The 22897-nt window shown below is 50.3% G+C and overlaps 1 protein-coding gene across 2 annotated transcripts in view; it reads left to right on the forward strand.

Moving 5' to 3' along the window:
* Gdpd5 (glycerophosphodiester phosphodiesterase domain containing 5) overlaps positions 1–22897 on the forward strand; it is an 84881-nt gene that overhangs the window by 56813 nt on the left and 5171 nt on the right. For both annotated transcript variants that reach the window (XM_042690100.1, XM_042690101.1), the window contains exons 3-13: positions 2468–2571; positions 6670–6763; positions 7408–7467; positions 13881–13979; positions 14398–14491; positions 14783–14928; positions 18616–18698; positions 19817–19967; positions 20409–20627; positions 21128–21285; positions 21569–21716. In XM_042690100.1, coding sequence (XP_042546034.1) covers positions 2468–2571; positions 6670–6763; positions 7408–7467; positions 13881–13979; positions 14398–14491; positions 14783–14928; positions 18616–18698; positions 19817–19967; positions 20409–20627; positions 21128–21285; positions 21569–21716 — 1356 coding nt within the window. The remainder of the gene's footprint in view (positions 1–2467; positions 2572–6669; positions 6764–7407; positions 7468–13880; positions 13980–14397; positions 14492–14782; positions 14929–18615; positions 18699–19816; positions 19968–20408; positions 20628–21127; positions 21286–21568; positions 21717–22897) is intronic.

A 22897-nucleotide genomic window follows, 5' to 3' on the forward strand; every position in this document is an offset into this window, starting at 1 on the left:
ACCGGGCTTGGGGTCTGCAAAGGAATGATTCTAGGGCACATGGCCCATTGAGTGGGAGACCCAGATATGAAATCTAGACTGGGACCTGACTGCTAGAGTCTACAGGAAATGGGAGCTGTTAGGCACAAATAAGAATTTGAAGCTCCAGGCTCCAGTGGCTCATGCTATAATCCTAGTTACTCAGGAGGCTGAGATCTGAGGATTACAATCCAAAGCTAGTCCAGACAATAAAATCCCTGAGACTTTTACCTCCAATTAAGCACCAAAAACCTGGAAGTGGAGCTGTGGCTCAAGTGGTAGAGTGCTAGCCTTGAGCAAAAAAGTTCAGGGATAATGCTTTAGCCCTGAGGATAAATAAACAAGGGAAGGAAGGGAAGAAGGGAGAGGGAGAAAAAAAGAGAGAGACAGAGACAGAGAGAGGCTGGTAGGGGAGGGAGGGAGAAAGGCAGGCAACTAGAGAGTCTCAGAAGGACTTAGGGTTCTAGACCAGCCAAGGTGTGGAATAGAGAGAAGACACTGGTGCTGACATGGCAGTGCAGGCAAGCCCCAGAGCCTGGCTTCAGGAAGCAGGACTAAGTATAACCTGCTTTGCTCTCTCACAGCCTCAGCTATCTGCCAGTGGCTTCTAGGGTCTGGCTCCTCCAGGCTTGTTCTGTGCTTAACCAGAGCTGCTTCATTCCTGAGCAGTGCTGTGCTTGCTATACCCAGTGCTGGGTTCTGTGCCAGGCTGTGTCCAGGTGGAGCAGATACAAAGGACCTCTGTCAGAGGAGCCATTCCCACCGCCAACCCTGCTGGCCAGATTTGGTTTTGGAGGACTGTCATCTTTGCATCTCTGTTTATTTATACAGTGGGTTAAGCAAAGCAGCCTGGCTCTGCACATGACCATGAGTGGTGACAGCTGCTCACCCAAACATGGGTCACCAACTTGATTGAGTCACTAGGGCGGGAGGGATGTCTGTATGCTCAGTAGCCAGTCCTCAGGATTGATGGCCTCTCTGGCACACTAGAGGGAGGCAGCCATGCTGGCTGCTTGCCACACACTTGTTCTGAGCATTCGAGTTGTACTCTATCACTTAATTCTCACATCTCACATCACATGAGGCAGGTGCTTTGACAGTATTCTTTTCACAAGCACGGAGGGGCTAAGTGACCTGCCTGAAGTTACACAGCTTGTCAGTAGTGGATAGGAATGTGAGGTTCCCAGGCAGTCTGGTTCCAAATGCTGAATTTAACCCCTTCACTGAGTTATCTCTAGGCAGAATGGCTGGAGGTGTTCTGAGTAGCCAGGGAAATTTTTCTCCCTTTCCTGCAGCCTCCTCCTCTCTCTCTCAATCACCAAAATTAATGGGGTAAAGGCAGACTCGGTCCCAGTCCTTTTGGGACCCTGTTAGGGTCAGTACCCAGGTCAGGGTACTGAGTTCAGATGTAAAGACTGAGGAACACTATGCTGTTGAGCACAGAGGGGGCACAATGGTATGGGGCGAGACAGAAGGGCTTCCCAGAAGAGGTGATATTTGGAGCTGACTCCAAAGGAAATGGCAATGTTAGAGGAACAAGCCTGAAGGGAATGAAGGAACTAGTTAGCTAATGAAGTTTGGGAAATGAGGGGTCCACACATAGCATGATAGATAAGACTTCCACAGTTCTGTCCCCCAGAGACTAGTCCGAGTTCTCACCCTGCCTCCCCTCAAGGCTGCTGATTGACTCTGATGACTGCAGCACAGTCCCAGAACAGGATATCTGGGCTTGTTGTGCTTCCCAGATAAGGAACAGAAGGATAAAAGGGGGGAGGGGAGACCAGAGGGCTCCAGCAGAAGGAAACACCTGTGGACCTCTGAGCCATGGCCTCTGGACGCTGTGGTGACAGATTCGGTGTCCCCTTATCCTTATCCTGGCTGGAGACAAAGGGACAACCTGACGTGGCCCTGAAGTACCAGTGCCTATGGAAGAGGTACATTTGTTCCAGTCTAGAGGTTAGGGCACTGGCCCCCACCAACTTGCTATGTGATTTGGGCAAATCACTTGGCCTCTCAGGGCTTCAATGTTTTTACCAGTAGCATGGAGTAGAAGTAGGGAAAAACCTATTTAGGAACATGTATAAGGGCAGAGCAAGTAAGGGATATGACTTCAGAGGCTACAGGTTGCTGCCAACGGCCTTTATTTCTGGGGACCATCACCAGTCACAGGGAGGCCATCATCAGAACAGGGGGATAACACATACTGGAAAGGCCTCAGGCTGCAGTTAGAGCACAGCTGTGTTTATGACTTTGGGCTCTGTGATGTTGGACAGATCACCTCTCCTCTCTGAACCTCAGTTTCATACCAGTGCCAAAGGTGCATTAACGCTTCCTGGCAGATGTGGCCACAAAGTGGGAGGAAGAGAGATGGGTGGGGGCATGGAGGGAGGAACCCCAAAGAACAGCTCTGGGCCCCCACTGACTCCTATCCTCCTCCTCTGCCTTCCAGTGGGAGCGCCTCTGGTTCCTGCTGCTCACCTTCACCTTTGGCCTCACACTCACCTGGCTTTACTTCTGGTGGGAAGTCCACAATGACTACGACGAATTCAACTGGTGAGTGGAGTAGGGACCTGGGGACTCCAGTTTGGGCCTCTCTCCCAGGGTGGTCCCCAGGGCTCTGTACAACCTCAGGCCCTGTGTGACCCTGAGTGTGTGTCCTGCCCACTTGCAGGGTTTTAGACATCACAGGCTAGCAGGGCAGGTAAAGAGAGAGACCAGAGCCTGAGGTCATCCCCTCTGGAACTTTGAGAAGGCTTCCTAGAGGTGGCAAATTTGTGTGGGTAACAGCCTACGTGACAGGTCTAAAGAGATGTGAAGGGAGGCTCACGCCTCAGGAGGCTGAGATATGAGAATCTAGGTTCGAAGCCAGCCTGGGCAGGAAAGTCTCTGAGAAAGTCTCTTGTTTCTGCCTCCTGGCTGGCTTTTGTTAAATAAATAAAGGACATGAGAGAAAGTAGGAGGCCCCAGGTTCTTTCTAGTGGGAACCCCTTCCTTGGCAAATTTAGAAGCAGGCTTAAAGTCACACAGTCAGTTGGGAACAATTTGGCTTGGGAACCAGGTCTGCTCCCTCCCTGTTAATGCTGATCACAATGTCAGGTGGTAGGCTAAGGAATGGTCTAGTGGCAGACTATGAAAACACAAGGCCCTGAACAGCTTCAGGCAGTACAGTACTGCCAGTAGCAACAATAACGACACCATTGGCTCATATTTACCTATCAAATTGATAGTGGAAGCTGAGCACCAGTGGCTTATGCCTGTAATCCTACTCAAGAGGCTGAGCTCTCAGGATCACAGTTCAAAGCCAGCCTAGGCAAGAATGTCTGTAAGACTCTTATCTCCAATTAACTATCAGAAAAGCCTGAAGTGGAGCTGTGGCTCCAGTGATAGAGTGCTAGACTTTAGCTCAGGGTCAGTGGATAGGCCTTGAGTTCAAACCCTAGGACAGGCACATACATATATACACAAAAAAAAATTGGTAGTGGAACTTTAGGTAAGCTGGTATAGGGATGTACACCTGTAGGGAAGCTAAGGCAGGAAGATTATGAGTTTGAGGCCAGTCTGGGCTACAGAGCAAAACCTAGCCTTAAAAAGCCAATGAACAGGGGCTGGGAAGGTGGCTCAGTGGTAGAGCGCTTGCCTTGCATGCCTGAGGCCCTGGGTTCAATTCCTCAGCACCACATAAACAAAAAGAAAAAAAGCTGGAAGTGGCACGGTGGCTTAAGTGGTAGAGCGCTAGCCTTGAGCTGAAGAGCTGAGGGACAGCGCCTAGGCCCAAAGTTCAGGCCCCACGACCAGACCCAAAAAATAAAAAATAAAAAAATAAAAAGCCAATGAACAAACAAAAATATAGTCATATGACCAAGAGCAAACCTGTGGTACCATCTCAGCATTTTCTTCTTCAGTACAAGGGGTTAACTCAACTTCACCAAGGCTGCTCTGAGGATAAGGTGGCCTGATGGACAGGAAGGGCTCAGAGCTCCTCTGGATGTGAGGGCTGCTTTCTGGGAGGTGGAGCTTACTACTGGAAGGTGGGTGTGATAGTAAGTGCATAGGGCTCTCAGACTCACCTCTGATGGGACATGGATCTGGGCTCTGTGAGTATCCTGCCTACTGCAGTTAACTGTACAATAAAGGACGTGGCCCACAACAGCCACACAAGGTGAATCAGAGCTCTAGCCAATTCCCAGAGGTGGCCTCTGGTCTTTATTAAATGTTATAAATCAATTATTCATCTTTGCGGTGTCCAAAATGCAGGTGCCATTGTGAGTAAATGGGGACCTTCCTTGCTGGCCCCAGTGGCAGACAGGACAGTTCAGCTGAACTGGAAGATCACAGTGAAAACCATGTACAGATGGGAAAGAGGCCCAAAGGACAGGGCTCATGTATGGCCATCCAACCAGTCACTACCAAGGACACATACACAGGACAGTCTGAGTTGGTTAAAGAGCCTTTATAAGATCACAGGGCCAGGCTGGGAAGGTGGCTCAGTGGTAGAGGGCTTGCCTTGCATGCCTGAGGCCCTGGGTTCGATTCCCCAGCACCACATAAGCAAAAAGAAAAAAAGCCGGAAGTGGTGCTGTGGCTCAAGTGGTAGAGCGCTAGCCTTGAGCTGAAGAGCTGAGGGACAGCACCCAGGCCCAGAGTTCAGGCCCCACGACCGGACCACAAAAAAAAAAAAAAAAAGATCACAGGGCCAGATACAAACAGATCTGAGATGGGGACTTGAGCCTGGCCAACTGTGACTCACGGTTCATGAGGTCACCCCACTCTTCCTATCCCCAGGAGACCTCACAGAGGGTGAGCATCTGTCCTGTTGGGGAGGTGGCTTACCTGAGACCTGCAGCTCCTTCACCTGCTGCCTCTTTCTTGGAGGGCTACTACTAGAGTTCAGGAGAGTCTGATCCAGCCCTCATGATCTTGAGGGCCTCAGGAGTCAGTTCATGCACTAAGAGAATGTGAGCAAGATTCCAGAGGACAAAGAAGGGTACAGGGGTATCTGGGCAATTACTGCCCCTGGTGGCTGAACTTGAAAGACAAGTAGGGCTGGTGAAGCTACCAAGACCAAGTCCTGTCCCTCTTCAAGCCTCAGTTTCCCCAACTCTGCAAGAAGATGTGTACTCATTGATCTTCCCCTGGTCAGTCTTCCCCTGGTCTGTGAGACTGAGGCCCTGAAAAGGGGGCAGACTCTGGGGTTCTGCTGGGTTCATCTCCCAGCCCTCTGCCAGAGCCCAGGTTGGCAGCAGGCTGAAATGGCTTAGCATTGGCTCATATTCACAAGTGACCCTGGAGAAAGTTTCTGCCTCCTCGGCTCCTCCATTTTCTTAGTTAGAAGAGGAGGATAGATGTGGAGAACAGCTAAGCTGGATCCACCAGGAACTTTAAGTTCACTCCCTTTGCCCCTGCAATGCTATTTATACGAATCTATCCTAAGTATCAGAACTTCAAAAAGATATGTACACATTTTTTCACTTTTATGTTAATTTATAATAGTGAATCATTGGAAACGATGAAGTGCCATGAATAGGCAGTTGGCTATATATGGTACATGAATTCAATAGAAGACCTCGTGTCTATTTTTAAAAAAAATCTCCCATTTCCTCAGCATTTTTACTGACACCAGTAAACGTTTGTGTGAAGCAGTGTTAGTGGGGTGCCTAGAACGTGCCTCACCTCCTTGTGTCCTCTGCAGACCCTGGGAATTGCAGCTTTTATTCTTACTCCCATGATAGAATGAGGAGAGGAAGGCTCAGAAGTCAGGTGTTAGCCAGGTGCTGGTGGCTCACGCCTGTAATCCTAGCCACTCAGGAGGCTGAGATCTGAGGATCATAGTTCAAAGCCAGCTTGGGCAAGAATGTCCATGAGACACTTATCTTCAGTTAACCACCAGAAAACTGGAAGTGGTACTGTGGTTCAAGTGGCTAGCCTTGAGCTGCTCAGGGATAGTGCCCAGGCCCAGAATTCAAGACCCACGACTGACACCTCCCACCCCCACCAAAAAGAAAAAAAGAGCCAACATGGGCAAAAAAGAAGTCTTCAAGACTCTTATTTCCTACAAAAAGCCCAGATTTGGAGGTGTGGCTCAAGTGATAGAGTACTAGCTCTGAAAAAAGGCAAACAAGAACTGGAGACCCTGAGTTTAAACCTCAGTACTAGCCCCACCTCCCCTCCAAAAAAGATCAGGTCAATTCCAAGATCCCACACTTTTCACATTTGAACATTAAATTGAGGCATGTCACAACCAAGGGCATTGAATCTGTGAAGCCTGATGCCTTTTCCAGCAGGAGGCTGAATGGTTTGGAGCCCCGCGTGGATGCCTCCCAGGAAGCTGTACTGATAGCTCTCCTGGCTTTGCAGTTTATACAAACATCCAGAATAGGCCCAGGGGCCATGGGAAGGAAGCCCAGCAGTCTTGGTAATGGTTACTTTGTGACAGTAGAATCTTGGTGAATTGTTCTTTTCTTCTTCATGCTTCTTGGTCTCCTAGTGTCCCCCAGAAGCAGGCATGGCTGATGATGAGAGGAATACTGGGTGCTATTATAGGATGGGCAAGGCCTGCTTGCCAAGCCCAGCCTATGGTCTGCCCAGCTGATAATCTCCTGGGCCAGGCAGAGGCCCAGTGGAGGTCTGACCCTTGTCCCTTTACCCCCACAGGTACCTCTACAATCGCATGGGTTACTGGAGTGACTGGTCTGTGCCCATCCTCGTGACCACATCTGCTGCCTTCACGTATATTGCAGGCCTTCTGGTATGGGGGTGGGGTGGGGTGCGTGGAAGGGTAGACCTGTTCCCCAGGGAAGGAAGCCTTGGCCTGTGCCTGACTGATGGAGGGCCTTGTACTGGTCTATATGTTGAAGCTGGTTCTGCCCAGAACCCCTCCAGCTGCTGCTCGGGCCTGAGTCCTGGGGCTTTCAAGGTGGAAGATCCTAATTTGCCAGTCTCTGAACCGCCTCTCCAAGAAGCCTCCCTCCCAGCCCAGTAAAACCATCCTGGCTTTTAGAGCAGATATCCTCTTCCAGAAACTGGGCTTTGGGGCTTCCCAGTACCTCTGTTCTATTCACTGATATTCAGGCCGTTCTGGACTGGGGGCTTCTTGCAGACAATTCTTTTTCAGAATCCTAGGGCTTGAAACTCCCAAACCTTGCATGAATTAAGTTGGACAATCCAAGTGCACTAGGACTCAGTGACCTCTTAAGTGACAAACCCCAGGGGAAGAGCCTAGACTAATCTCAAAGGAAGCCAAGCCATGCCTCTGCTGGCTGGACAGGACATGGCAATCTTGCTGCCTGCCCTGGGGCAGGCTGAGGGCAGGAGTATGGATCAGGGTGGTATCTTGGGAGCTGGCATGGTCTCACCATTCCACAACCTGACTGCCCCTCTGGCCCTCCTCAGGTCCTGGCACTATGTCACATTGCTGTGGGACAGCAGATGAACCTCCACTGGCTGCACAAGGTAAGAAGGATGCTCAGCTGGAGCTGGGGAGGAGCTGGGAAACGAGGAGGCAGAGGAAGACCCTGCGCAAGGCATCCTTCCTTTTTATCCAGGCTATCAACTGTGCTAGTAGCTCACACTGAGCACACTAGATGTGTGCCAGACCCTGTCTTTGTAGGCCGGCCTGCATTCACTCAACCCTCATCATAGCCTTGTGATGTAGGCCCAGTCACCAACACACTTGCAGGTGGGAGTACTGAGGTACAGAGAGGTTGAGTGACATGCCTATTGTCTCCTGGTGTGAGTGGGGTTGGAGGTTCTAGTCTTGGAGCTATGTGTTTCACCAGCATGAATCCCAGCTTCCATTGGAGCCCTGGCTGTTGGCTGGCTCTGCTTTATCCCTTGATTTTCTCTCTGTTCTTCAGTGGACTCTTATCTGCACTGTTGTTTTCTTAAAGCCTTCTCTCCAATTCCCATGGCTCCCAGGATGACCTAGATCCTCCCATGGTCCTGATCTGGCCTTGCCAATGTCTCCTGGCTCCTCAGCATCTGTTGACTCAGACATCTTTAGCCCCAGGTCTTTCTCTGCTTTTAGCCCTTTGCTTTTGCCCTTGATCACTCATTCTTCTGGCCCCTTGGGTGTTACTCCTCACTTATGTAGGCAACTTTGTTTCATGGGTAGGGGCTTCTACCTAGCCCCTGTGATCTGCCTTGCTATATCTCCAGGCATCTGTGCTATCTGATGTCCATTGGGTTCCTCCTTCCCAACCCAGTCCATCTTGATGTTCCTTACGGGCTAGGTTGCCATTGACCACTGTGCTGTCCCCAGTGTCCCACTCAGGGCTGGGCCCAACACAGGCAGGCTTTATATTTGAGACCAGAGACTCACCATCATGTCTTACACACTTGGTGCTGAGTGTAAGTATCTAATGCTGGTTCTCCTGGAACAGGGTACAGCAAGGTACAAGGTTGATGGAGACAGAGCCCCAGGAGCACTGGGCTATGGAAGGAGAGCTGGGTCATCTCTTCTCCCAGAGCCTACTCACAGTGGGCACTAGGAAGGGCAGAAGTGTCCAGAAACACCCAAAGATAGATCAAGAGTGACTCCAAGGCAAGGGCCTCACTTCCAACTAAGAAGGGAAATAGAACAGGAAGAAGAGGGACAGGGTGAGCTTGGTTGGACATGGTGAGTAAGAAGCCAGGAATCATGGAAGCAGTTCAGTTATTCACAGAGTTGGGAGCTAGGCCTGACCCAAGTGACTGAAGTGTTGCAGGGGTGAAGAGCAACACGTAACTCCTGCTCCCATCCACCTTGCTCCCACTGATCACAGTATCCTAGGCTTCTATGGTCTCCCCTGTGAGCCATTTTCTTTTCCCAGATGCAAAACTGACACTTGAAAGGACTGCACCAGCTGGCACAGATGATGGGCTGGCACATGCTGTGGTCACCTCCTGAAGTCATGCCTGCATCTCAGTAGGTCAGGGTACACCTGTTTGATCCTAGAGAGAGGCTGTTAGAAGCCACTGAGCCAGCCGGAGGTGGTGGATCAATGCCAGCAGTTAGATCCTGTCTTCCTCACCAGTATTTACTCCTAGGGGGAAGGAGGCCAGCCTTCCTGTTCCCCTGGCCCTCCCATGAGATCTAAGCAAGAGAAAAGACTTCTTGGGCAGAGCTGACCCATCTCTGGGACAGCCATGCCAGGAGAGAAGGACTTCTCAGCAGGAACTGGAAATTCTATGTATGCATTCTGCTTCCAAGATTCCGGGATTGGATTCCAATATCCTAAGGAAAACTTATTCCTTTGGTTTATTTGCTTGTTTCATTTTAATTCATTTTTGACCAGGCAATATGTTAACATGGTTCAAAACTTAAGACACTAGAGTATATAATGATAATTGTTCTATCTTTCTAGAGGCACTGATGGTACTGGGGAAGGAACCTGGGTCCTCAAGCTTGCTAGACAAATGCTCTACCACTTGAGCCACACTTCCATTCCTTTTTGCTTTTAGTTTTCAGACAGATTCTTGTGCTAACATTGCCCAAGCTGTCCTCAGACTGCAATCCTCCTGTCTTTACTTTCAGAGGTTTTGCATTTCTGGAACTGAGCCACCATGCCCAGCCCTTTCCAGAGACAACTTAAGCATATCCAAATATACATTTCCTTTTTTATTTTTCAGACATACATAGTTCACTGGATTTTCTGTCTTTCCCCTTCACCAACTGTGTGGAGCTCTTTTCTTGAGTATATTAAGAGCACTTTTCCCCAGTGTCTGTCCCTTGGCTTTGTTCGTGACCTGTATATTTTCTAATTCCATAAGTGTTTAGCCAGTCCTCTGCTAGTGGCCCCCCAAAAAACCTTTCTGTCCTTGGGCAAGGCAGTCTGGCAGTGACCCAGAAGAGAATTCCTGAGTTTACTTTTTTTTTTTTTTTGTCATTTGTGCGGCTTGAACTGAGGGCATGGGCTCTGTCCCTGAGCTTTTTCATTCAAGGCTAGCACTCTGCCACTTTGAGTCACAGTGCCACTTCTGGTGTTTTGATGATTAATTGGAGGTAATAGCCTCATGAACTTTCCTGCCTCCGTTTACTTTTATAATGCCTTCCCTGCCAAGTGCTAACAATACATGCTCCCTGGACAATGTATGGTTATGCCTATAAAAAGTCCTTGCCAGACTGGGAAGGTGGCTCAGTGGTAGAGTGCTTGCCTTGTGTGCATGAGGCCTCAGCACCACATAGGCAGAAAAAGCCGGAAGTGGCACTGTAGCTCAAGTGGCTAGCCTTAAGCTGAAGAGCTGAGGGACAGCGCCCAGGCCCAGAGTTCAGGCCCCAGAACTGACAAAAAAGAAGTCCTTGCCAGAGCCTGGTGCTGGTGGCTTATGTCGGCAATCCAAGCTACTCAGGAGCTGAGCTCTGAGGATCGAGGTTTAAAGCTAGCCCAGGTAGACAAGTTCGAGAAACACCATCTCCAATTAGCCAACAAAAAGCTTGAAGTAGAGGTATGGCGTAAGTGGTACAGTACCAGCCTTGAATGAAAAAGCTAATGGAAAGCACCAAGCCCTGAGTTCAAGCCCCAATTACCTGCACACAAACATTAATTAATTTTAAAATTTGCCCACAGGGTATTTTCAGGCTTATTTCTTGGCTTTTGCCAATCTAATGTGTGGAAAGTGGTACCACACTGTGCTTTCTGCCTGCATTTCCTTTATGTTGAGTTGCTATCTGTCGTCCACAGTCCTGAGTCACTGGCATTTTTGAGCTGTCTCTTCCTATCCCTTGCCTTTTTTTGTCATGGGATTCGCTTTCTGTTTATTAATTTGCAGGAACTCTTAATAGATTTGGGAAATCAGTCCATTGCCTGGTGAACAGCAGATGTTTCCTAGTTTGTCATTTACCTTTTGACTTTGCTTATTGTGCCATAAGGATTTGTGTCATAGGGATTTTTTTATTTTAATTCTTGAGGATTTGAGCCTGTCATCTCTTTTTTGTCTGGCCCCTAGTTTTGTGTCAGGCTTGGAAAGGTCTTTCCCATTCCAAAATTATACAGAATTTTTCTGTGGTATCGCTTAGTAATTATTTTTTTCACTTTTTTTGACATTTAAATTCTTTATCTCCTTGGGAGTTATTTTGAGGCATAGTGTGATCTTGGCTCTCTTTAGATGGCTCCCAACATTCCCAGCTGTCTCCACCCTTTCCCCTCTAGTCTGATGGAAATGACTTTGATCATTGCTTTATCCTGGTCCTGGGGCTTGAACTCAGGGCCTATGCACTGTCCTTGAGTTTTTTTGCTCAAGGCTAGCACTCTACTACTTCAGCTATATCTCTGTTTCCAGCTTTTTAGTGATTAATTGGCGATAAGAATTTTACATACTTTTCTGCCCAGGCTGGCTTTTGAACCATGATCTTCAGGTCTTAACCTCCTGAGTAGCTACAATTACAGGCATGAGCCACCAGTCAGAACTTGTATTTTGAGGTCGTGGTCCCCCTGAGTCCTGAGGAGAAGACTGAGGGCTCAGGTCTGGGCAGGGAAGGAGCCACACACACATGCTTGGTGTTGTGAGTGGATCCTGGGACCATTCATTCTCCTCTTTCTCAGTCCACCCAGGCTTCTGTCTCCTAGAAACCTCTCCCAGGTGACCTCCAGGATAAGTGCAGAGACATAGGAAGTAAGGAGAAGGTTGAAGTATTCGGAAGGGTTTTAGGTAAAAAGGAGGCTCCTCCCTGAAATATTCCTTCTGTCAACCCCCAATCCGAAAGTTGCTCAGATGTCACTTCTGAAAGGTGCCAGTCACAGCTCCCATACCCACACCCCCTTGGCTGTCCTGTTGCACCCCCAAACACATCACACTGCTCTGAGGATGTGGTCCCCTGACTACTCTACCACAGAGTCAGCAGTGGTGGCCCAGGACCTGCATGTGGAGGAGGGTTTTGTCAGCAACCCAGATGGAGACCCAGAGAGAAGCACCGGACTCCGTATGCCCTGATGGCTGGGCTGGGCTGGGCTGGGCAGGTTTGGTGCTCCTACCCCAGCACAGGCTGGATCCAGCCTCAGCCATGGGTACTTCATCAGCACTCCAGGTGAACTCAGACTTCTCTCGCACAGCCAGTCCATCTGTTAGGTTTCTGGCATTTAGCCTCTGACCTTCCTACCTTCTCAGAGAAGGCACAGTTGAGAGTTTCCTGTATGCGGGCACTGTTTATCATAATGTCATTAACTGTATGCATCAGGCACTTTTCACCTTATTCATTCCTTCCTCATCATTACCTGTTCAGTTGCTGTAACTGAAAATGACACCACTTGGTGGCATCCATGGTGCTCAGCACCCCACTTACATTTTCTCATTTACTTTTAGCCTTCTAGGTAGGCATTCACTGGCCCCATGTCCCAGCAAGGGGGTGGGAGAAATCTCTGGAGATGTTACCCTCCCCTTGAGCAGCACATGTGACCCAGAAATGAGACTCAAGCATGACTTGTCACTCTGGACCAGCCATCTGCCATGGGATCCCCAGATCTAGAAGTCAGACACCCCTCCCCACCAAAAAGCCAACCAACTGTACCTCTGCAAGTCTGGGTTCCAACTCCTCTCAGGCCCTAGCACCCAAGGGAGACTAACTGAATGAGTAACGTGAATGAATGACTGAATGAGCATCCCACTGCAACCTCTATCCCTCCCCTGCCTTCGCAGTCTTCAGGATAGAAACCCCAATACCGTTCTCATAGGACAGCAAGGTGGCAGGTCTATGGCCTGGAGGAGGAGGCCTGGGTAGTGAGAAGACAAGCTTCTTGGGGATTGTTAGGAACTCCTTGAACGCCCCCCACCCCCCCGGACAGAAGCCTGATCCCTGAGAAGAAGCACAGGGTAAAATGGAGCCCAAAAGGCCTCACTCATTACATGGAGTGCTCAGGTAGACTCGGAAGTGCACCTGCATTCCCTTATTGGCCCTCATCTTCACATGGCACATTACAGCCTGTGAAAGCCCTGGCTCAGCCTTGGTACTGTTTCTTAAGGGGAGAGGGAATTTGCAGGGAGAGGGTGGGATTTATTTCCAGGCTGATGGTCTGAATGATAGGATTCCAAAGGAAAACTTAATCCCAGATGAGAATTCATCTTTCCTTCCTGGCAGGGAGCAAAGACAGGCAGGTTGCCATTTCTTCCCTCACTTTTAGCCCTTGCTTCATGGTCAGAGGGTCTCAGAGTGCTGCTGGCAATAGCAAAAGCCATGTGGGAGAAGAGGAGGTTGAGGATGACTTAGAGAGTAGGCATGTCATGGGAGAGGAGCTGAGAGGTTCACAATGAGGGGGCGTGGAGGTCAGTTGAAGTGTGGGCCTTATGGAGATAAGCCAGGTGCTATGGGGTGGGCAGGTGGGCAGTGAGACCACAACTTGTGGGGGGAGTAGCAGAAAACCAAGCTTATTTGGCAGTTACAGATGCCATCTGTCCCTGGAGATCTCTGTCTCCTTCAGGTGGCCCTGCCCTCTGTCAAGGCTCTACTCCTCTGTTTCTGCAGAATACATTTGAAGCCAGATGCTAGGGAGAGCCAGATTGAAAAAAAAAAAAAAAGCCTTGTTGCTGAGACAGAGTGCAGCCCCCATGTAAGAGTGGTCACATACCTGGCCCCTGCCCTGTGCCCTGGGCAAGGCTGGAGAATGTGATCTTCCGTCTAGGTTGCCAAGAGGGATGGGTAGGCCTGAGAGGGCCTCTTCTTAGCAGAAGCCTCTTGCCTTCTCTCCACTCTCTTTTATCCATGTCACTTCCTTCCAAGGTCTGCTTGCTCCTCGTGCCTCTGCCTCTGCCTCTGGCTGTCCTCACTCTCTGCCTGTCCTTCTCTGCTTCCTGTACCTTTCCAGCTTGCTCCACTTCTACTGTGACCATCTCTTGGGATTACCTTCACCCACCCTTACTGTTCTGACCTCCTGTTTGATGCCTCCCTCTTCCAGATTGGGCTGGTGATCATCCTGGCTTCCACAGTGGTGGCTATGTCAGCAGTGGCTCAGCTGTGGGAGGACGAGTGGGAGGTACTGCTCATCTCCTTGCAGGTGAGTGGGGTGGATGACTTCTCTAGGACCAATGCAACAGGCAGCATCTTTTTAAAAAATCCATGTCAAACAAGGATATTGATTGGTTGATTGACAGTTGCTATGCTGGGAACCAAACCCAGAGCCTTGAGCATGTTAGACAAGTGCCAAACCAACTGAGCTATACCCTCAACTCCCATGCAGCAACATCTTTTTTTTAAAAAATCATTCCTGTTTCTGCAGTGGGATAAGGAGGGGTCTCAGGTCACACTGTAGGACTGAAGCGGAGAGGATGCTCCAACCCAGGACCCCCGGATTCCCAGTGTTTGCAGCTAGCGAATGAAGACAGGGTTGCCTGCTCTGTGGGTAAAAATGGGTTGTCAGTGGGCACGGGCATGACTAAGAGACCCAGGATCCTCTTACCTTTCCACACACACAGGGCACAGCTCCATTCCTGCACATGGGTGCCCTGGTGGCCATCACTGCACTATCCTGGATCGTGGCAGGACAGTTTGCCCGTGCAGAACGATCTTGTGAGTACTCAGGGCAGGGCCTGCTCCTCCCATCACTCCCTGGGTGGGCTGCCTCCAAGAGACTCTACCTGGGAAGCTTGGGGCTGAGGTGGATCCCTCATTGTGGAGGTCTGGCTGAGACTGGCCTGTAGATGCCATCAGCCTTGCACTGTATTCCGACTCGACCTCATATCAGAGTGGGCACATGTGCCACACAAAAAGACTGTCCCTCTGAGCCTGCACCCTAAACCCTTACTCAAGGGCTCTGGTTGGGGCTAGAGGGAGCCCAGTGTTCATGGCCCATGTCTGCAGCCTCCCAGGTGACCATCCTCTGTACCTTCTTCGCTGTGGTCTTTGCCCTCTACCTGGCCCCTCTCACCATCTCCTCTCCCTGCATCATGGAGAAAAAGGATCTGGGCCCCAAGCCTGCTCTCATTGGCCACCGCGGGGCCCCCATGGTGAGTGTCACCCAAATGTCCTAACAGAGTGTGTGGGCGTGGGCACAGCAGCCACTCCAGGAGAAGGCTTTGCCAGGAAATAGAGGTGACATATTAGCACAATAACAGAAATAGACCCTAGAGCGATGGGAAAACTGTATCAGAAGGACAGGTGGAAATCCCAGAGAACCTGGATGGGACCAAAGGGAAAGATCCCAGAAAATATCTCACTAGATAGATTGAAATCTTATCCTGAGGCATGGAAGTGCAGGAGGGTTTTAGGCTCTTAGGTCAAGAGGACCAGATGAGGGCTGTTGGGTAAAGGGCCTGGGGCTGCAGCCAGGCAACTGATATTGTGCCAGGCCCAAGGGGAAGAGAGGCTGGCACAGCTCCCCAGAGAAGGCAGTTGAGCCAGGCTGAAATGGAAAGAAAAGACAGTTAAAGTCAGTATGGGGTCCGACCACTGAGATGTCCTGTACTCTGCAGGAGAGCCAAGGCTGAGGGGACAGGCTCCCGAGCCCTGCTGCTTGGGCAGGAGCCCAACCTGGCCCCTAACTGGCTATGGGAACCCGAGGAGTTCTGTCTACTCTGTGCCTGGCTCCCTCCTGTACCATGGGATTATTGACAGTGCCCACTGCAGGGTGTGAGAAGCAGGAAGTAACAGCAGTATCCAGATGTACACTGTCTACTAGGAAGTTCCTGGTATTTATTGGGATCCCTTTAAGCCCCTCTTTTGAACTCAGCTTCTCAGCAGGAACAGTATCAGTCTCCACCCCTAGGGGGCATCTGGGGCATTCCACTGTGCCACTGGGTAGTAAAGTGACTGTACAATACCATGGTGTTAAAAGGATATGTCTGGGCTAAGACTGTAGCTGAGCACTTGCCTAGCTTGGGTGAGGCCCTAATTCTATCCCCAGCACTATGAAAAAGAAAAAGAAGAAAAAAAGAAGGAAAGAAAGAAAAATATATCCAAAGAGCTGCAAATCCTCCTGAAAGTCCTCTCCCACACATGAACTGGGGGTTATTATTTTCTAGATGACTCACAGGCTAGACCCTGTGAGCTGGACCTTGGTACCCTCCCATCCCTTCCTGTGCTGGCACTGGCACCTCCTATTCTCTTTGGGAATGACAGGTGCATGCTACTGAAAACCATGATCTCCCATCTCTGCCTCCCAAAGAGCTAGGATTATAGGCTTGAGTCACCGCACCTGGCTAAGTACATTTTTTTTCAACCACAATGCTGTTATTATACCTAACCAAATTAACAGTGATTCCTTAATATGATCTATGTTCAATTTTCCTTTGTTGTCTCCAAAACATCTTTTTATAGTTCACTTGTTAGAAATCCATCTGGGTAATGCCTGGCTCCTAAGTATCTTGTAGTGGATGATCATCCCCTCCCCATTTCTCCTTATGCTGTTGATCTGCCCAAGCTGTCATTTGTCCTACAGAATTTCTCACAGTGTGCATCTGGCTTACTGCATCCTTGTGATGTTTATTTGATCATTTATTTGTTTGAACTGTGCATATGTATGGGTCATGACATGTTATTTCCATACATGTGTACAATATGTAGTGATCAAATCAAGGTGATTGGCATGTATACCTCCTCAAACATTTATCATTTCATATTTTGGAAACAATACAAATTTTTCTCTTATTTTGAAATGCACAGTAAATTATTACTTGTTATAGTCTCCCTACATGCCATTGACTACCAGAATTTATTCCTCCTGCCTCTCTTTTTTTTTTTGTCGGTCGTGGGGCTTGAACTCTGGGCCTGGGCACTTTCCCTCAGCTCTTCAGCTCAAGGCCAGTGCTCTACCACTTAAGCTACAGCGCCACTTCCATCCTCCTGCCTCTCCTAGCTCCTCCTCTCCCCACCCCTTCCCAGCCTCTGTTAATCACTGTTTTACTCCATCTTTCTCCTGTGAGGTCAACTTTTTACTGGTGGCTTTTTTTTTTTTAACTCGAGGCCTCAGGCTCTTGTTCATGGCTGATACTCTTCCCCCTTGAGCCATGCCTCCATTACAGCATTTTGCTAAGTAACTGGAGATAGAATATCATGGACTTTTCTTTCCAGGCTGGTTTCAAACCTACAGTCCTCCAGGTCTCAGCTTCCTGAATAGCTAGGGTGATAGTTGTGAGCCACTAGCACCCAGCTTAGTGATGGGTTTTGAGGCATCAACTAGGACCGCCTCTGTCCCTGTGCATCATGTGTCTTGTCAGTGGGTCTTCAGATGGTTGTTCATGGGGTTCTGATTGCAATAACCCTGAGTGTACCCCTCTGTCAGTGTGTCCCATGTGTTGTCCCTGTGTGGACTTCAGTATTTGGAGGACTAGATCCACAGAAGAGGCTCTCACATACTGTTCTGCTAGCGAGAATGTACCCTTCTACTTCTCCCCTATGTGCTCCGGGCAGCAGGACCCTCTTTGGACTTGCCAGAGGGAGGTGGGAGCTCTGAGATGAAGATCCAGAATTCCACTCATGTGATTTGGGAGACTTCCTAAAGCCTAGGAAGTGAAGGCTAGGATTCCATGCTTTTGTATAAGAGATCAGCACCAAACCCAGGCTGACTCTGAAGGTATTTAATAGCTCAGCTCCAAGAATGGAGAAAGAGAAGAGCTTACATTATGAAGTGCCTACTGTGTGCAAGTCTCTGGTCTCAGGTCTCCAGCATCTGTTATCATGCCTACCAGGTGGATAACATGAGCCCATTTTATATAGCTAAAGAAACTGAGGCCTCAGGCTGCCTAGTGGGAAGTGGATTGCTCCTTCTTGCCAACTCCAAAGCCCTTGTCATTCCCTGGCTGCCTCCCAGCAGAGGGGAGTGTTGTGGTCAGAGAGAGATAAGGTGGAATTGAGAGCAATTGGGGGAATCCATTGCACTCTTGACCCCCTCATCCATCTTCCCACCCTCCCTCTCTCTGTCCTCCAGCCCCAGGCACCTGGCCTTAACCCAATTCCTAGTTCGGTGCTGACCCCCAGTGGCAGCAAAGGGTAGGACAGCCAAGGAGAGAAACAGAACCCTGATTCTCCCAGCCTGAAGACCTCAGAGAATGGTGAGCGTATTCCCCAGGGCAGATGAGGAACCAGTATGCAAACGGAGATCTGTACCCTTAGCCCCAGATCTACTGTAGAGTCAAGGCTATAGCTGGATGTTTCCATACCTCTGCCACAGGCTTGCCATTCTAAATCATTTTCTGTGTCAGTCAAGTGATATGCAAGGGGACTTGGTTCATGTATCATTCTAGAATAGTGCTGTTTGTATAGATGAGGAAACTTGTCACCCCACTGAAACTCCACCCTGTCTTCCTCCACCAGGGAATAATCAAGAGGGAAGAAAGTGTTCAGTCTCCATGCCTCACACGTTTTGTCTTGGACTCCTAGGCCTGTGAAAAGGATTCCTGCCTCCAGAGTATAGAGTAGTACCTTGGTAGAGAAGGGATGAGTTAACAGTCAGGGCTACTATTTATTAAGTGTTAGCTATATGTCAGGTATTTGTACATATCCACACAAACTATCATGTCTGCCTTGCTTCCAAAAAAACACCCTTCAAGGTGGCTATGACTTAGCAGGTGAGGAAATAGAGCTTCCGAGAAGCTCTGTGAGTTCCCTGGGTCATGTAGCTCCTGGGTAGAGGAGCTAGAATGACAACCAGGCTAACCCAGCCCGGCACATGAGCCCTCACACTCCTTCCTCCCCAGCTTGCCCCAGAGCACACGCTGATGTCCTTCCGGAAGGCCCTAGAGCAGAAGCTGTTTGGGCTCCAGGCTGATGTCACTGTCAGGTATGTGGGGCACCTCTTCCTCACCCCATGGCATCTGTATCCAGATGCCTGTCCCAGAGCCTTGGAGATGGAAGGGTGGAGGCTTGGGGCATCCTTTTTGTGCAAATGAATGTTGTGCTGAACTCTTGGATAAAAAAGTAGGGGAGAGAGAAAAGACTCTTGGTTTAGGCAGGTAGGGTGAAGACCAGGGGGTCAAATTCACTTGAAGGAAAGCTAGATCTATCTGTTTTCACGATAGTGCTCAAACATTTGGGTAAGTGAAGTTAGCAAGTTATAGAATAATAATAACAATAACATTTTTTGCCTGCAGATATATGAATACATGTTAGTATAAATGGCAGGAAAACGCCACACAAGTCATATCAGCTGAGAGAGGGGGAGAAGGGTAGGGCTGTCATACATAGTTGCACAAGTTGGGCACTAAACAAGGGCACCATGTAAGTGAGGACAGTGTTCTCAATGTAGAAAGGCTAGAAGTAAGTGTTGGTCTCACCTTTCCAGCAGATGGTGGTAAAATGCTTTGAGGAAGAGGGTCATAGATGCCTTTTTTCAATTTCACATAAAGATAACCTATGAGCTATTGACAGCCTGGTGGGGTAGATAGGAATGGGGGGGGACTTGTCACAGGGCCTACCTTGGCACTGTTATTACGGCTCTGCATGGACTTGATTTTAAGCCAGATTCCACCACTTAGTGTCCATGGACCTTGAGGTAAGAACTTCCTTCTGCTATCCTCAGTTTCCCCATTATGAAATGAGGCAGAATCTACCTTCAAGGTTTGCTAAGAATAGGATCAGGCTTTTCCCAGCACTCTTTCAGCAGTACACACACACACACACACACACACACACACACACACACACACACACACACACACACACGGGCCTTTTCCAGCACTCTTTCAGCAGTACACACACACACACACACACACACACACACACACACACACACACACACACACACACACACACACACACACACACACACACACACACACACACACACACACGGGCCAGAGCCACCAGGGCCCCATGATGATTAGGGAGGAGTGAATAAGGGAGCGGTGGTGGGCAGGTGAAAGCCCAGGTGGGCTGTGACAGCAGCTCCCTCTCCCATAGTCTGGATGGCATCCCCTTCCTCATGCATGATGCTACTCTGCGACGTACCACTAACGTGGAGCAGGTGTTCCCAGAGCTCGCCCACAGGCCTTCCGCCATGCTCAACTGGACCGTCCTGCAGAGGCTCAATGCTGGCCAGTGGTTTCTGAAGGTCTGTCTGCACTGGGCCCAATCCTAGGCCTGGGAGGGGCAGCAGGGACCCTGAGAAGTGAGAGAGGTGGTGGCTGTCATCTCAGATGACCCCAGGCAGGCTGGTTAGCAACTGCTTCTGTCTCCCTCATCAGGAAAGGCGGAAGGGGACGTGGGTGGTTAACAGGGTGTTAATGCAGTGGCTCTAAAGGCAAGGTAGTTTCTGGTTTCAAGTGTTCTCAGGTGGAAAGTTCTGGGGACTGGGAGAGGCCCCAAGCAAGTTGTTCTCTGGGAAGTGGAAGTGGGATAGAAAGCTGAGGTTCAGGACCTTCTAGGACCACAGACTCACACACACACCAGCAGATGCTGGCAGACCAGGAGTTTCCATGCTATGTTTTCAGGAAGGTATGCAAAGGCCCCCAAGGGCTGGTGACACAGCTTTGTGTGCCCCTTCCTCTGCCAGACTGACCCCTTCTGGACGGCCAGCTCCCTGTCACCCTCAGACCACAGGGAGGCCCAGAACCAGTCCATCTGTAGTCTGGCAGAGCTCCTGGAGCTGGCCAAGGGCAATGCCACAGTGCTGCTCAACCTGCATGACCCACCCCGTGAGCACCCCTACCGCACCAGCTTCCTCAACATCACCCTGGAGGCCGTGCTGCACTCGGGCTTCCCACAGCACCAGGTGAGGCCCACTGCCACCCCCATGCAATGAAGCCCCATGCCAGATGGCATCAATGCACCCATCTCCCCTCCAGACTTCAGCTCTCTTGTTTGTAAAATGATGACTGCCTGCCCTGCACATCCCTGGCTGTGTCCTTGTGGGACAGGTGGGGGACTAGCCAGTACTTTGAGCTGTTCAGAGGAGTGCCCTAGGCCCTCTAGTCACTTCAGAGAACACAAAGTATCATGTAGTCATTTGGGACCCCAGGAATGGGAGGCCACCCTATGAATGCAGAGTGGTGGATGTTGAATTATGCTTTTGTTGTCCTTGTACCAGGAAGGGAAGCTCCAGAGTTGGTTGGCCCTGTGTATCACAGCTGTGGACAAGCCACCCGCAATAACAGTTCCACCCAAGCCACAGTCCCAGCCCCTTGCACATCCCTACGTGGACTCTGGGAGGGCTAGGGCCTCTTACCCAATTTGACAGACTAGAAGCCTGACTACCACATCTCTCGCCTGCAGGTTATGTGGCTGCCTAACAGGCAGAGGCCCCTAGTGCAGAAGTTGGCACCTGGCTTCCAGCAAACGTCAGGGTCCAAGGAGACCGTGGCGAGCCTGCGGAGAGGCCACATCCAGCGGCTGAACCTGCGCTACACTCAGGTGTCCCGCCAGGAGCTCAGGTGCCTGCCCTGTGACCCTAACTCATGGGGGGGAGGGGTGCGGACTGAGTGTCCCCCAGTCCAGGCACAGCCAGGCACGGGGAAGGATGGATCCACAGGGGTGGGGCCCACATGGCTCAGAAAGGGGAGGTGAGAGCATGTGCAGAGCTGGGTCTGCCATGAGCCTGGTCCTTGGGTGAGGACATTGCTTCCCACAGGAATAGTTGTGAGGGGCTGCTTTACAACTACTTCCTGCCCCGGGCAGCCAGAGTCCTGGGCTGATCAAGCTCTGTCCCCTGCCCAGGGACTACGCATCCTGGAATCTGAGTGTAAACCTGTACACCGTCAACGCGCCCTGGCTCTTCTCCCTGCTGTGGTGTGCAGGGGTCCCGTCCGTCACCTCTGACAACTCCCACACCTTGTCCCAGGTGCCCTCCCCACTCTGGATCATGGTGAGTTGGAGACTGAGGTGGCCAGAGGACACCTAGGGGGACAGATCAGAAGACTGCTTAGGGGCTACCCCACCCCTCAGCAAGAACTGGGGAGGTCTCAAGTGTGATGTCTGAGGCAGGGGTACAGGCTCCAAACAGACCCCCACAACTGCGGGGGACTGAGGTGTTGGAGGCCCCTGGGCCTGACCCACAGGGAAGAACACATCAAGCAGACAATAGCTACTGGGTGTTTCTGGTTTGGGGGTTTATTTTGTTTGGGGAGTTTGGTTTTTAAAGGAAAGAAAACAAAGGCTACCATCAGGGCGAGAACTGAGAACATGGAAGTCTGCTCAGAGAAGAATGAACAGAACATATTTGGATCAGTTGACTGAGACCCTGCAGATTGGCTAACTTTCAGTCCCTGCTCTGCCTCAAGCCTGGGGAGCCCAGTAGAGGCTCTACCTCCAAGGGTTGAGAGCTGCTTGTGGGATGAAGAGTGGCAGGGTCAGCAGGTCAGAGCTGAGCTATGGATGGCTCCCTGGGGGACTAGGGCGTTAGAGGAACTGGGGAGAGACAGATAGGAATGATACCCCAAGAGAAGTAAAGCTATACGAGAACCGGAGAGAGCCAAAAAATGGGAACCCGAGTCGTGGGCTTCAGATCCTGGGCTCTTTCACAACCCCTTCCAAGCCCTAAAGGCTCTGTTCTTCAGTCTCCCCTGTATGTCGTCGGTACAAACCTCCCAGGCTCCTCCAGGATGGAGCACTGACGGACAGTTTGATGTACAGCTCCTGCCCTAGTGGGATGAAGCTTTGCACTCTCAGCCCCTGTGCTCCTAGTTGAAGCCACACACCTGCTCACAGGCACTGCACATCTGTTTACAGGCTTGCATTTGCTCACCTGTGAGTCATGTGACACTGGAATCCACACATTGTAACCATCTTCCATTGCTAGGCTCTTTTTTTGACCACCTTAAGTACATATAGCTTCATCTTGAATACATTCAACTTCTACCCTGTGCGCACACACGTGCCCTCATGCACACATGTGCGTGTGTGCGCACGCACACACACACACATCTACCTAGGCACATAGTGCCTAGGGCGTACCCCCACAAAATAAAGCCAGAAGCCCTCAAGTCCCCTGCTCACTAGCCATGGACTTGTGGTTTGAATGGGCCATAACTGGGAGCTGGCCTTGCC

Source organism: Dipodomys spectabilis, unplaced genomic scaffold (genome assembly GCF_019054845.1).
Source record: "Dipodomys spectabilis isolate Male_0828 unplaced genomic scaffold, ASM1905484v1 ptg000003l, whole genome shotgun sequence".
Lineage (NCBI taxonomy): Eukaryota > Metazoa > Chordata > Mammalia > Rodentia > Heteromyidae > Dipodomys > Dipodomys spectabilis.